The sequence below is a fragment of the Cornus florida genome, unplaced genomic scaffold (genome assembly GCF_030987335.1).
Source record: "Cornus florida cultivar Cherokee Brave unplaced genomic scaffold, ASM3098733v1 CherokeeBrave_3.0.0_Hap2_Chr06, whole genome shotgun sequence".
Taxonomy (NCBI): Eukaryota; Viridiplantae; Streptophyta; class Magnoliopsida; order Cornales; family Cornaceae; genus Cornus; species Cornus florida.
The window spans coordinates 91,657,908-91,670,558 of record NW_026775576.1 but is presented as its reverse complement, the minus strand read 5'-3'; the positions used below and the strand labels follow the sequence as shown (position 1 = coordinate 91,670,558).

Genomic DNA, 12,651 nt, shown 5'->3' with positions numbered 1-12,651 from the left:
AGTCTTTAGATCGACTGTCTAATATCTGATACGGTTTTAGATCAAAAACCCTAAACCCTAAACGTAGCCGGAAGAATCTGAAACAACACCCCTCTGGCACTGCATCTGCAACGTGTTTCGACTCCACAGGCGACATCAAGGTTAGTTACCCTATGCCACCGCCGCCGTTGACCTTCAGCCACCAAGCCTTAACTTTCCTTCGCCGCTCTTCAGGAGAGGCGACGACCACACCCCTATTTTTCGCTCTATATCCTGCTTAAATTTTTGCTGCTCGAGTCCCATTTAATGCAAGCAAGTCTTTACTCTTGCGATTGATCCCTGTCTGAGTTCCAAATTATATAATTTTGTACACAAAAGTTGCAGCTTTTAGACATATATGTTTTTCTTTTTTTGGCTAAATGCTTGATGCCTGATAACTTTTCAATACATGCTGTATCCTTATTATAGTTGTGTAAACATTGTCCACTATAGCATATGCATGAAATTCCCCCTTGAATTTTGCTAGTTGTGGTATAACACTGTTTGCTTCAGTTTGTATCTTTGCTAGTAAATTCAGTGGACCAAAAAGTCAGGTGTCTGAATGTTTGCTAGTAAACCCTTGAATCAAAATTAATAAGGAGAGCTTGTAGCATGAAATTTATATATTTCATTTTGGGCTAAAGGCTTTTAATTCTTCCATAATTGGGCTGGATTTTAAAACGCCTAGGACCATGGAATTGAATTGAACTATGATTCGGTTCAGTTCAATTCAGATCCACAGTTCCAACGGTCCGGTTCTGGTTCTAATATTGTTGGGACCCTATACCCAGAACGGGACTGAACCAAACTGTTTGCACCCTATTGGCTACTGTTGCCAACATAATGATTGTCCAGAAGCGGACCGAACTGAACCATGTGCACCCCTAGTACTGTGGGTTACCACTTTATGGTCAGGCCAGTTCCTTATATTTATCCTCGTCTAAAGCAAAGTTGATACATGATTAAAAAGAAAATAAATAAGCACTCGAATATTGCACCATTCTTTTCCCTTTGATAAATCATAATTGAAACTAAAGTAACATAGAACTCAGTATTAAAATTTTCTTTTCCTTTTCATTTTGGTTTTTTGTCAGTTGGCTTAGCAACCAAATAGAAGGTGAGGATGTCAGATTCTGACAACCGCAAGTTAGTATTCTAGTGATTGAATAAACTCATTCCCAGTCGTACTTAGGTAATTAATTCAGATCAATAAATCTTTTTCAGTGGGTTTGCACTGCTTCAGAGAAATGGGAGGAAAAGTAAACATTTAAGATTTATTGATCTCTATAAAAGCATAAATATCCACTGAATTGGGCCCAACACAGCAAACATATGGTTCTGAAATTATGTTCTCTTCTATTTTCCTCACCTTTCTGATAAACCAAATAGAGAATTTATTCATTAAATTAAAACTATTTCAGTTATAGACAAACCAGCTATTGGTTGTACTTAAGAAAAAAATGTAATTTTATTCATATTGTCCAGTTGTTATCCAACCAGTCAGGTGTATATATGTTATTGCATTGCGTCTGATTTTTCTTCTGCTTAACAAAAATTATGAGTATGGTTTTGTTGCATTTTTGTAAAGTCAGATGCACCTTTATATCAATTCCTCCATTTATTTGCTATTAAGTTGTATACAACAAAACTGATCGTCTAATAACTTGACTTTCTTAATCTGGTTTCAAATCCCCCCCTCCCCCTTCGAAATGGGTGGTTTCATATTCTTTTTGGTTGGTCATGACAATGACACTGTTGTTATGTGAACTATAGGCCATAGCTAAGGGGTATGGCAGTTCATAACACAGAGCCAAGCTTATTTTACAACATTCCTGTAGCAGATGTTTGTTAGTACCTTTATATGTACCATACCCCCTTTTTTTCCCTTTTTATTACACTTTTGCTTTTTGGTAACAATTTATTCCTTTCCTTTTGCTTCATTTTTCTATTATGAAGCACCAATGTTGTGTTTCCAATAAGATTCACAAGCTTTGGATATCAGCATACTCCATAAACTTGGGCAACCATTGAGTTCTATGTAACTACATTATTTTACTTTTATAGAAGAACTTGTTTAGTGGGAACCTGCTGATAGTTTTACCTCCTATACGACGGGAACTTGTTTAATGGGAACTTGTTCTATAGAATTTGACAGAAATTGCCATAATTTCTTGGTTTCATAATTTCTTCTTGCATTCTTGCTAATCATTTAATTTTCTTCTTGCAAAACTTTCTAACTTCAAGATAGAAGTGAACTGAGAATGGTACGGCCTTATGGAATAAAAGGTCATAAGCGAAAGAGGAGAGAGGAGAACTATGAGAAAGAAGAAATAGAACAAGTAGTTGAGGAGACAGCAGGAACAACAGAAAAATCAAAGACAGCAGCTGCCACGCCGGATGAGGAGAAAGCAGGGGAAGTCGTACATGAACTTGCTGGTATTCCAATTGTCCCATGCGATCAGAGCACCAAGACGGGGGTTATTTTCATTCTTGAGAAGGCTTCTTTGGAAGTTGGAAAAGTTGGAAAGGTATGTTGAAATTATGAACTTCTCACTCCTACCCACTCTCTTGCACTCTCTCTCTCTCTCTCTCTATATATATATATATATATATATATAGATATATAGATATGTGTGTGTGCATTTCTTTTTAGGGATTGCAATAGTATGGAGCCATGTCATTTTTATGTGTCAAGGATTGGTTATTCCACTAGTTAGGGATTGGGTAATACCCAATCCTGTCATTCTTCTGAATCAGAAATTGGCCTGTTTACTACATGATAGAGTAATTTTTTTGGATTTTATCTCATGTTCTTATTTTTACAAAAAAGATCGATCAGATCTTGATAATGGTATTGATAACTAAACCGCTACAATGTTATGTATAATATAGGTGTTGATCAGTTCGATCTTTTACCTTGAATCCATTAAGATTAACTCAAACTTCTAATTCCATATTGCATGTGAGTCATGTTCATAGGTAGTGTCAAGAATTGCAATCCCTGTGAGTATGTGCCTCTCTTGGGCGAGTGGCCCTAATGTAAATGTGTACACCTATTTATACAGAGTTACCAGCTTTTGAACTCGGATGATCACGCTAATTTCCTGAGACGAAACAAGGAGAATCCTGCTAATTACAGGCCTGACATTGCTCATCAGGTGGGTAAACTTTGGAATTACAGGCCTGAGAGTGTTATTGAAAAGTTGATTTTCTTTTGATTCTTTGGCTGCCTTTATATGCTTCACATTGACTTTTATGTCTCTAAAACTAATTTGCCAATTCAAGACTGCGATACGTGTCTGTTGTCAGCACTTCCTTCCTTGCTTAAATCTTAAATTCTTTCTGTTTTTTTTTTTTTTTTTTTTTCATCTGAGTATCATTTCGAAAATGTTCATCATTGATTACAGAATTTATTATAGCCGTTCTACTTTTTGCAAGTGGGATTTAGGCTTTGTTGAGTAGTCTTTTTTAAAGAAAAAAAATGTAATATTAATTGCATAATTTGCTTATTTGTAGTCGGGTTTATGGCTCTGTCAAGTTGAGTTGGTTGCAATCTGTTTGGGGGAAAAAAAGTGATTAGTTTACTAATTTTGTATTTACATGTTTGTGGTTGGGGTTAAGGTTCTATTTAGTTGCATTATATTGGCTACTTTTTGGACCATGATGATTTAAATATTGATGTTTTCAGGCTATCCTAACAATTTTAGATAGCCCAGTAAATAAATCTGGGAGGCTACGAGCTTTGTATGTTAGAACGGATAAAGGTGTTCTTTTCGAAGTTAAGCCGCATGTTCGTATTCCAAGGACATATAAGAGGTTTTCTGGTATCATGTGTAAGTTCTACTGGTTTCCCAAAGCAATTATTTATTGCACCAAGTGTCAAGTGCTTCTCTTTGCCTTTCAGGAACCATTTTATGCCTATTTTTTTTTACTCTTTTAACAATCATGCAGTGCAGCTGCTACAAAAACTTAGTATAACTGCTGTTGGCAAGCGTGAAAAGCTTTTGCGTGTGATCAAGGGACCTGTAACCCAATATTTACCCATCAACTCTCAGAAAATAGGTTAGCAATCATTTTTCTATATTCTCCCAATAACTCGACTGTAGGAATAGGTTAACATTCATGTTTTGTGTTCTCTATTAATCAATCAATATCAGAGATAATCAGATTGTTGCCTTGTACGCCAGGTTTCTCACATAGTTCAGAAAAGTTGGTTGATATGAGGGACTATGTAGCTGCTGTTAATGATGATGTGAACCTCGTTTTTGTGGTATGCCCAAACTAATTTGTGTCTTATACTTGCATATATCTGATTGAGACTTGGATCTTACATGATTTCATGCACGCACAGGTTGGTGCAATGGCCCATGGGAAAATTGATAAGGAATATGTAGACGACTTTATATCAAGTAAGCTAATTCTGAATTATTTTTTCTCTCCTCTTTCATGAATATTGACTTAGATAACTAAGAAAGCATGCACAAAAAGAGGTATTACCTAATTTTCACTCTCTGTTGTTTCACCATATTTGTTAATTCTGTCTAGAAGGTGGTTACTTTTTATTGTTCAGTATTGTATGTGCTAAGCAACGAAGCAATTAGTTCCTTGTGTATTGACTAATAAAGATCAAGAACTTATCTATTACTAAAATATATATAGTGGATTAGTTTTGGACTGCTTTTGATTGAATTTCATATGCATTGTCAATTAATTTGCTGGACGTATTTGAAAACACCCATCATTAATATTTTTTGTCCCAAGTAATCTACTGTCTATTGAATATGTCAACAACGTCATGTAGGGAACCCTGTGAAATTTAGAATAATGTTGTATTCTTAGGTTTATGGTCGGTGTTTCTTTGTTCTCTCTTTCTTTCGTTTTTTTAATAAGAATTTGATGAAAGAGCTGAGGGGGAGCAATCCAAGCGCATGTGGAGTACTGGAGTCTACAGGATTGCACGCTACTTAGTTCCTCATCCTCCAAATGCATCAAATGTGATAAGACGAACCATACCCCAAATAGGCTGCACTCTCATATGGTTGTATCCCTATGACCAGCTAGCAATTGTATCACTAACCAATTTGGAAACACCGGATGCAACAAAAAAAGTGATTATACCATAAGTCCCTCAAAACGGGACAGTTCAATAAAATATGATTGATTGTTTTTTCAGCTCTCCCACACATGCAGCACCATTTCAGAAGGTATTTTCCCTTGTAATCGAATTACCTATACAAGGCTTTCCCCCAAACAAAGAATGAGATCTTCAGTGGAACCTTTGATCCCCAAACGCTGCTCAGAGACTAATATCGAGTGTCAACAGCAAAAGCTTCATTCTTCAAGTATGTAAGCCTCACTGCTCAGAGGCCAATATAGAGTTTCAACCGCAAACTCTTTGTTCTTCGAGGTTAGTCACCTTAAAGAATCCTACCTGTTCCCATCCGCATAATGGATGTCAAAAGACAATCCATAGACTCCAACTCATCAGAAATATGTGCTGTACTCATGATCAGAGGAGTTAAACACGATCATGTCCAATGCGCCACACAGTCAATAGAACCTGTCGGATTGTGGTTGAGCAGGCAGCTAAACTATCTTATTCAAATACTAATCTTGGTATTTTATAGTTGGATGTACAAGATATCGTATTGTTTTGCCTTTTTAATTTTGATAAAGACCAGTATGGAAGGGGAAGGTCTTTTGACTTGGAGAATGAGAATACAAGTCCAAGTTAAAAAGTAGTACAAAAAGTCACCTGCATTCTGAGAATATTTATGCTCTTTGAGGGGGAAAAACCAGTAAATTGTTAAAAAATTTGTTTTGTTGACTGTTTTATGGATTTTTTTTTATATGAATTGAGTCTAAAAAGTCCAATTTTAGAGGACAAGCTTCCATAATTCTTTAAAAAACTGTTCCTCGTTTTCAAAGTTTCTAAAGATTATTTTGAGTGAATAGAACCAAACAGGCATTCCAGCACCATGCGTTAGTTGAACAGGGACTGGATAATGACTGTTAATAATGATTGTTATTAAACTAGTTTTGTACTATAGGGTTGCTTTCTAAATTAAAAGGAACAGAGGGAACTGGACATTTTTACTTCATTTTTCTTCACGCAATTATAGAAAAATGAGGAAAAGCTCTTGAAACCAGTTGTTTTTTAGTACTTTGTTTTGCCTATATTACTTGGATGCATGTCTTGTGGTCGGAGTACTCATGTTAACACATTTTTATCATCACCCTTGCCTTTCTTTACTATTACAAGTCATCTCTCTTATAATGTTTTACTTTTAAATGATTTTATCACGTAATTTTGGTTTTCCGCTCAGTCTTCTAAGTTTTACCTTCTATACAAATTAGTCTTCCTTGTATTGCTAGTGCATTTATAAGTCTTCTTTGTATATGTTCATAGTATCTAAGTCTACTTTATCTTACTTTATCACTAATTGGGCACCACTTTTAATTTCTCCCTTGCATTTTAGTTAGTAACCTCATCTTTTTTAGTAACTCCTATCATTCATATTAACGTTCTCATTCTCGCCATGTGATTGTTTCTTTTTTTAAAGCCCTATATACTTTGCACCGTATAAAATAGTTGGCATAATAATTCTTCATAAAATTTTGCTTTTAATTTATACATTATTCTCGTATAAAACACCATTATCATGTCTCCGTTTTGTCCACGATGCTCCAACTTATTATGTCCCCATTTCACTTATCATCCTTTTCTATTATTGATCATTAATTTTGTGGGGGTAAAGCTACGTGTGACCCTTCCCAAACCCGCAATGGCGGGAGTTTCATGCACTGGGTTTGCCCTTTATCATAAATTTTGAAAATGGTTATTTTGGCTAATCCTTTATTTCGTAGAGTGATCATCATATTATCAATATCTGACATAAAGCCATCGAGTCCTACGAAATTTAAAACCTTTTGATTCTAATGCATTTCTATCACATTTTTTTATTTTTTTGTCGACTTTTCTTTAGCAAACAACATGCATCTTGGAACTCGTGTTGACACATCATCGTGTTGATATGGGTATGTGCACCATGAAACAGAATAATTTAAAATTGCAGAAAACTAACAAACCCTACACTTGATGAGCGGACACAATTGATGGCATACTTGTAACGTGGGTTTCCGCAGAGGCCTTTCTTATCGATAACTAATTTTTGTTGTAGATTAGTGTTAACAAATTGCTAATTATGGTATTTTTTTTTTTTCCCTCTTTCTTATTGCTGCGTCATGTCTGCCATACTTGATCATAATCATGGATCTTTGTACATCTTTCTTATTCTCATTCCATTGTTTGTTATTTTTATTCTTCGCTCCCAAATATTGCAGTTTCCGACTATCCACTGAGTGCAGCATACTGTATTTCAAGGGTTTGTAATGCCGTGGAGCAGAAATGGAAGATAGTGTAAACCCAGTCGTTTTCCTCCTTTTACTTGATGTAATAAATTGTCTGTCGATGTTATACTTGATTTGTTATTTATTTGACGATCTTTTTGGCATTTTGATTCAAGGAATGAGTTTTCCATTAGGATTTTTATATATCAATATACATACACTATCTATGCTATTATATCAAATTGACAGCTTGCTTAATAGTTTTTAAACTGCGGACCACTATTCATCACGTGCCGTTTTCCTTTCTGGTTGAAGTTTGCTGGGAGTTTTTCTGGTATCTTTTCATAGCCAAACCATCGGTTGATTATGAGCATATAGATTTAATTTGTTAAAATTAAATCAGAATTTGAAACTATAACCTCATATAATGGCAATTTATTGAATGCTATATTTAACATGGTTGGTAAAATTCCGTACCAAAAAAAAGAAAAGAAAAAGGAATTCGGAAATGAGTCTAATTCAATTTCTTTTAAATAATACAATTTAAATACGGATGTATAAAACAAATTATATTTATTTATGTATCATATCCTAGTAAAGACATTAAAAGAAAATGTAATAAATAATAAAATATATAAGAAAATGTTAGAAATAATAAAATAAAATTTTATTTTATACAAATTGATAATATCTCAATAACTATGGAAGAAATAAACTAATTAAATATAATTAATTAATAACTATAACATCATAAATTCATCCCAAATTAATTAAAAAAATTATAATTCAAATAATCAACTATATTTATCTTAAAATAAATAAAAATTTACTTATTTTTCCATCTTTTCTTAATAACCTGTAAATACAGAAGTATAATTTATTAAAAACAAAATTTTAAATTAAATTAGATTAAAATATCACATTGCGCACATGCTTAAATTCTAAAAGTGTTTTCTGACTCATTTTATCACTAAAATGTTTATAAACATTTTTTTTTTTTTTTTTTGTTAAATCAAAGGTCTATTTAAACTTCCAAAAATAAAATAAAATAATATCTATCAATATCTACCATTACAAACAAAATCTAAAAGATCTTTACAAAAAATAAAAAAATATACCTACAAAGTTTAATAAGAATATATGTTTCACAAAGCCTGGGTATATATATATTCCATTATTTAATTAAAGATATTGAATTTAGTAAAAAAAAAAAAAAAAATTGTATTTCAAAAAAATATAGAATTAGAATTGTAGTGGGAAATCAAAACACAGTTAGGTTGGTGACTGACATGTATCAAAACCTTTAAAATCGTTTCATTCGTGTTGTTAGGTTAGCGACTGACACGTATTAAACCGTGACTAATATGCATCAAAATGTTAAAAATTGTTTAATTCGTGTTGGTGATAAAATTCACGTATTTTACCAGATCATTGAAACCTGAACGAAAAACAAAAGCGTATATTATTCACGAATTTACTAACTAGGATATTTAATGAACTATCAAATTGGTTCACATGTCAAGTGAGAATGGTTAAAGATGAATTGCTTATCCGAATTTACTAACTAGGATTTTTAATGACCGGGCGCTACCAAATTGGTTCACATGTCAAGTGAAAATGGTTAAACATAAATTATTTTTGAGGAGAAAAAATAACATGTTGTTTTAGGAATCAGAGTTAGCAAATTTTTAACCCCATCGTGAGATGACATAGAATCCATAATGTAGGGGAGGCCACTGGGGCTCACAATTCAGCCACTTAGCCAAAACACCATTTGCACCAAAAAATAAATAAGAAGTACGTTAATTATAGAGAGACTTGTTTGGGCAAGAGCGTCTCTTGTTTGCAACATAGATCGAGACTTTTGAGTCTTTATCAAGCTTTATATGGCTTCGGATGGTATGCTTCAATTAATTTTTTACTTATCATATGCTCTAATCTTAATTTATGATTCTCTAATAAATTACTAAGTTTGCCTCCTTGCTCTTGTGATTCAGTTTGGACAATCAATCAATTTAGTGAGTGTTTACTTAAATGTGCAGGTTGATGAAAATATGAATACTTTAGAATTGAGATTCTACTTAGAATCGTATTGATGATGGGTCTTTTAGATTGGAAATCTATACGATCTGGAACAATACCATTTTCTGCAAAACAATAACGGCTAAGTCATGTTGGGAGGCAGTTAAAACATTCAAGTCAGCTAGTAATTGATAGGAGAAAAGTATGTAGTCACAAAACACAAGTTTTTCTCATACCTCGTTTAATGGCTCTCTCCCATAGTTATTATGGTCACACTAGAGGCCTAGAAAACAAAGAGAAGATATATATATATGAACGAGTCCAGTTATAAGGAGGAAAAAAATTGAATAGAGGAACTCCTGAACATTTGGCGATCTCAAATGTGTCGATATCAATGGTGACTCATTATTTGGATGAATCATTTCTTCGAATAGAAGAAGATTATGTGTCAAAATTTCACTTATTCGATTCCATTGATCTCGACGGTTGAGTATACATTGATTAGAGAGATTTGGTTTATCATCATTGACGGATTTCTTTATATCTTCGTCAACTGAATTACGTCATCTTTATCGTAAACTATCATTATCTTCGGGAAGTTAAAGAAAACTGTCAAGTAGTCAACATAGAGTTATTTTCCCTTTCAGTTTGTATGTAGGGTCATTTTTCCATTAGATTCTACAAAAATATTAAAAGTAGCTTAAACTAATTTTGTAAATCAAATAGTTTCCATATAAGTAGAGAATAAGATTAAATAACCAAGCAAAATCTCAAAGAATAAATTAAGGACCAGAGAGAAAAGTACAATTTAGTTGAAAAGTTTACTCTTTTTTTTTGTTAAAAATAAAGGAACAAAATAAAGATAGAAAGAACAATGAAAAAAATGAGGTTTTTTTTTAAAAAATTATTATTTTTGTCTCAGAATTGACAAAGAAGATAGAAAAGTAGAATTCTTTCTATTCCTTATAATGAAAAGAAAAAAAGAAAAACAAAACAAAATAGAGGAAATTTTTGAATGAAATTCAGAGTTGATTGTCTCTACATTTGATGTTGGATTATTTATTTTTTATTTTATAATTTTAAATTTTTAAATGCAATTAGGCTAAAGAGTTGGACTTTATATTTAAAATAATTAAATTTACTAGTACAAAATTAATTATAGAGCTAAATAAATCCAAAAGAAGAGTAAAATAACTTGATTTAATAAAATTCGTTTCCTATTATTATACATATTATTATTGTTATTATTATTAGACAAAAGTATAAAAAAAAATCTCCAATGAATGCAACGAATGGTTAATTGCAAGATGCAGGAATTTTTTGTATTTTACTCAAATTTCAAATGTATAATAAGACCGCCAAAATATCATTTTCTTTCTCAAATATTTGAGAGTTTTACTCGAAATTTGATAAGTGAAAGTTAACATGAATAAAATGTTACCAATTGAAAGACATTTTGAAGGAAAAATAATAATAATAATAATAATAATAAAGAAAAATAAAAATAAAAAAAAGGAATTTTTGTTACCAATGGAATGAGAAATTCAAGTCTACCCTTTTTATTATTATTTTCTCCCTATTCAAAGATACGTATATTTGGTACAGTTTATTTTGACACAGTTTATTGCATACAGCTGGGAAATGGGATGGTCCTAGTTGGACAAAGACCTCATTGTGGTATTTCTGTAAAAGCTGTGAACTATACAGAAAAAGAGAGATTTTTGGACACCCAGCAATAAATGATCAGGCTGCAGAAAGTATCAGAAATACGGAGATCTTATCAGATATTCGAAGATTTGTGTGGGCCCGTAAAAAAATTGGGTAGTAATTGAATGTCGAATCTCCAGTTAAAAATTTAAAGTCACACAGTATTTAGGTTAATTTTAAATTAAATTATGTCAAATCGTAAAACAAATTTATAAAAAATTTACAAATAAATATTAAAAAAATTAATTCTTCATAATATTAATATACAGCAAATTAAAATTGTAAAGTATAATGTAATCATAATTTGAAAATTGTAAAGTAGAATGTAACCATAATTTGATTATTATTTATAATATATTTATAGTCTTCAACTGTAATTTAGTTATGGTCGGTCGTTCAATTTCCTTCCCTAATGCTATGTTCGTGTTCGTCGTTCGCAAGCTTCAGCTGTCTCTCAACTCCCCCCCCCCCCCCCCCTCTCATGCTATGTTCGGGTTCGCCCCCCCCCCCCCCCCCCCCCGCGCCTTTCTCTCTCCCTATTTGTGCAACTACTAACTTGCATGAAAATTTTAAATCAACTAATCAAGGGTGCATTCTGTAACGTTTTTGTTTTTTTTTTTGTTTTGCAATCTTAAGAAAGTAGAAACATGATTTTGTTTTCTTGAGTGAAACTAGAAAACATAAATGATGTTTATTAACACTTTTTATTGCCACAAATTTAAAAATATAAAACAATAATTGTGTTTAGTAATACAACATATTTGTTACAAAATGTACATAATATTCTTTAATTTTTTATTTTTTTCATTTCTATTTTATTTTTTTCATGGCAAGAATTTTAGGAGTTAGTGATTAGAGGGGAGGGTAAATGACTTGAACACGAACTTTCGGACACAAGGAACATCCCAACCACTCAGGTACGACACTTGTTTCCATTAATATCAAAAAGCCATAAATCTATAAAATTTAATTTAAAATTATAAATCTTAAAAATACCTAATACATCATAAGTACAAAATTAGATATATCAAGACAAAAACATTCCCACCAATTATGTATATAAATACATGTATATGCATGATGTATACATTTATTATATGATATATAATATATTTAGCATATAATAATTTATTATGAAAAAAATATTAAATAATATATCTTATATGTAATAAAATATATATTGTGTTATAATATTGTAAATTAATTATAATTTAATATTTACATATAATATAATATAGATATGATATATAATAATATAAAATATCTACTGCTTAATAATTTAATAACATTATATTCTATATCAAAAATTATTTTGTCACAAAAAATCATTTACATTATTATTTATTATATTATATATTAAAATATATTTTTATCAAATAAAAATAATATACAATATTTAATTTATTCTATATTAAAAATATATATTTTTATTAACATTTAGTATGCAACTTAGTATATAACACAAATAATATAAAATTTATTTGAAATGAATAGTGCCTGTGTATTAACATTAATGAAAACATTTATCTGCTACAATGCCGAAAACGTAAGAAA

At 31.6% G+C, this 12,651-nt stretch overlaps 1 protein-coding gene across 3 annotated transcripts; it reads left to right on the top strand.

Annotated features, from left to right (window-relative positions):
• On the top strand, positions 1-7,561 carry LOC132312874 (uncharacterized). 3 transcript variants are annotated; one of them, XM_059811424.1, is made up of 8 exons: positions 2-140; positions 2,267-2,546; positions 3,084-3,176; positions 3,707-3,851; positions 3,970-4,080; positions 4,206-4,288; positions 4,370-4,427; positions 7,363-7,561. In XM_059811424.1, exons 2-8 carry the CDS (start codon positions 2,280-2,282, stop codon positions 7,440-7,442), a joined length of 837 nt encoding a protein of 278 aa, XP_059667407.1. In that variant the 5' UTR covers positions 2-140; positions 2,267-2,279; the 3' UTR covers positions 7,443-7,561. The 3 variants fall into 3 exon arrangements, with proteins under 3 accessions (XP_059667408.1, XP_059667407.1, XP_059667405.1); XM_059811422.1 differs by having other exon boundaries at positions 3-140; positions 2,263-2,546; XM_059811425.1 differs by lacking the exon at positions 3,084-3,176 and having other exon boundaries at positions 1-140; positions 2,263-2,546.
• Positions 7,562-12,651: the final 5,090 nt, after the last annotated feature.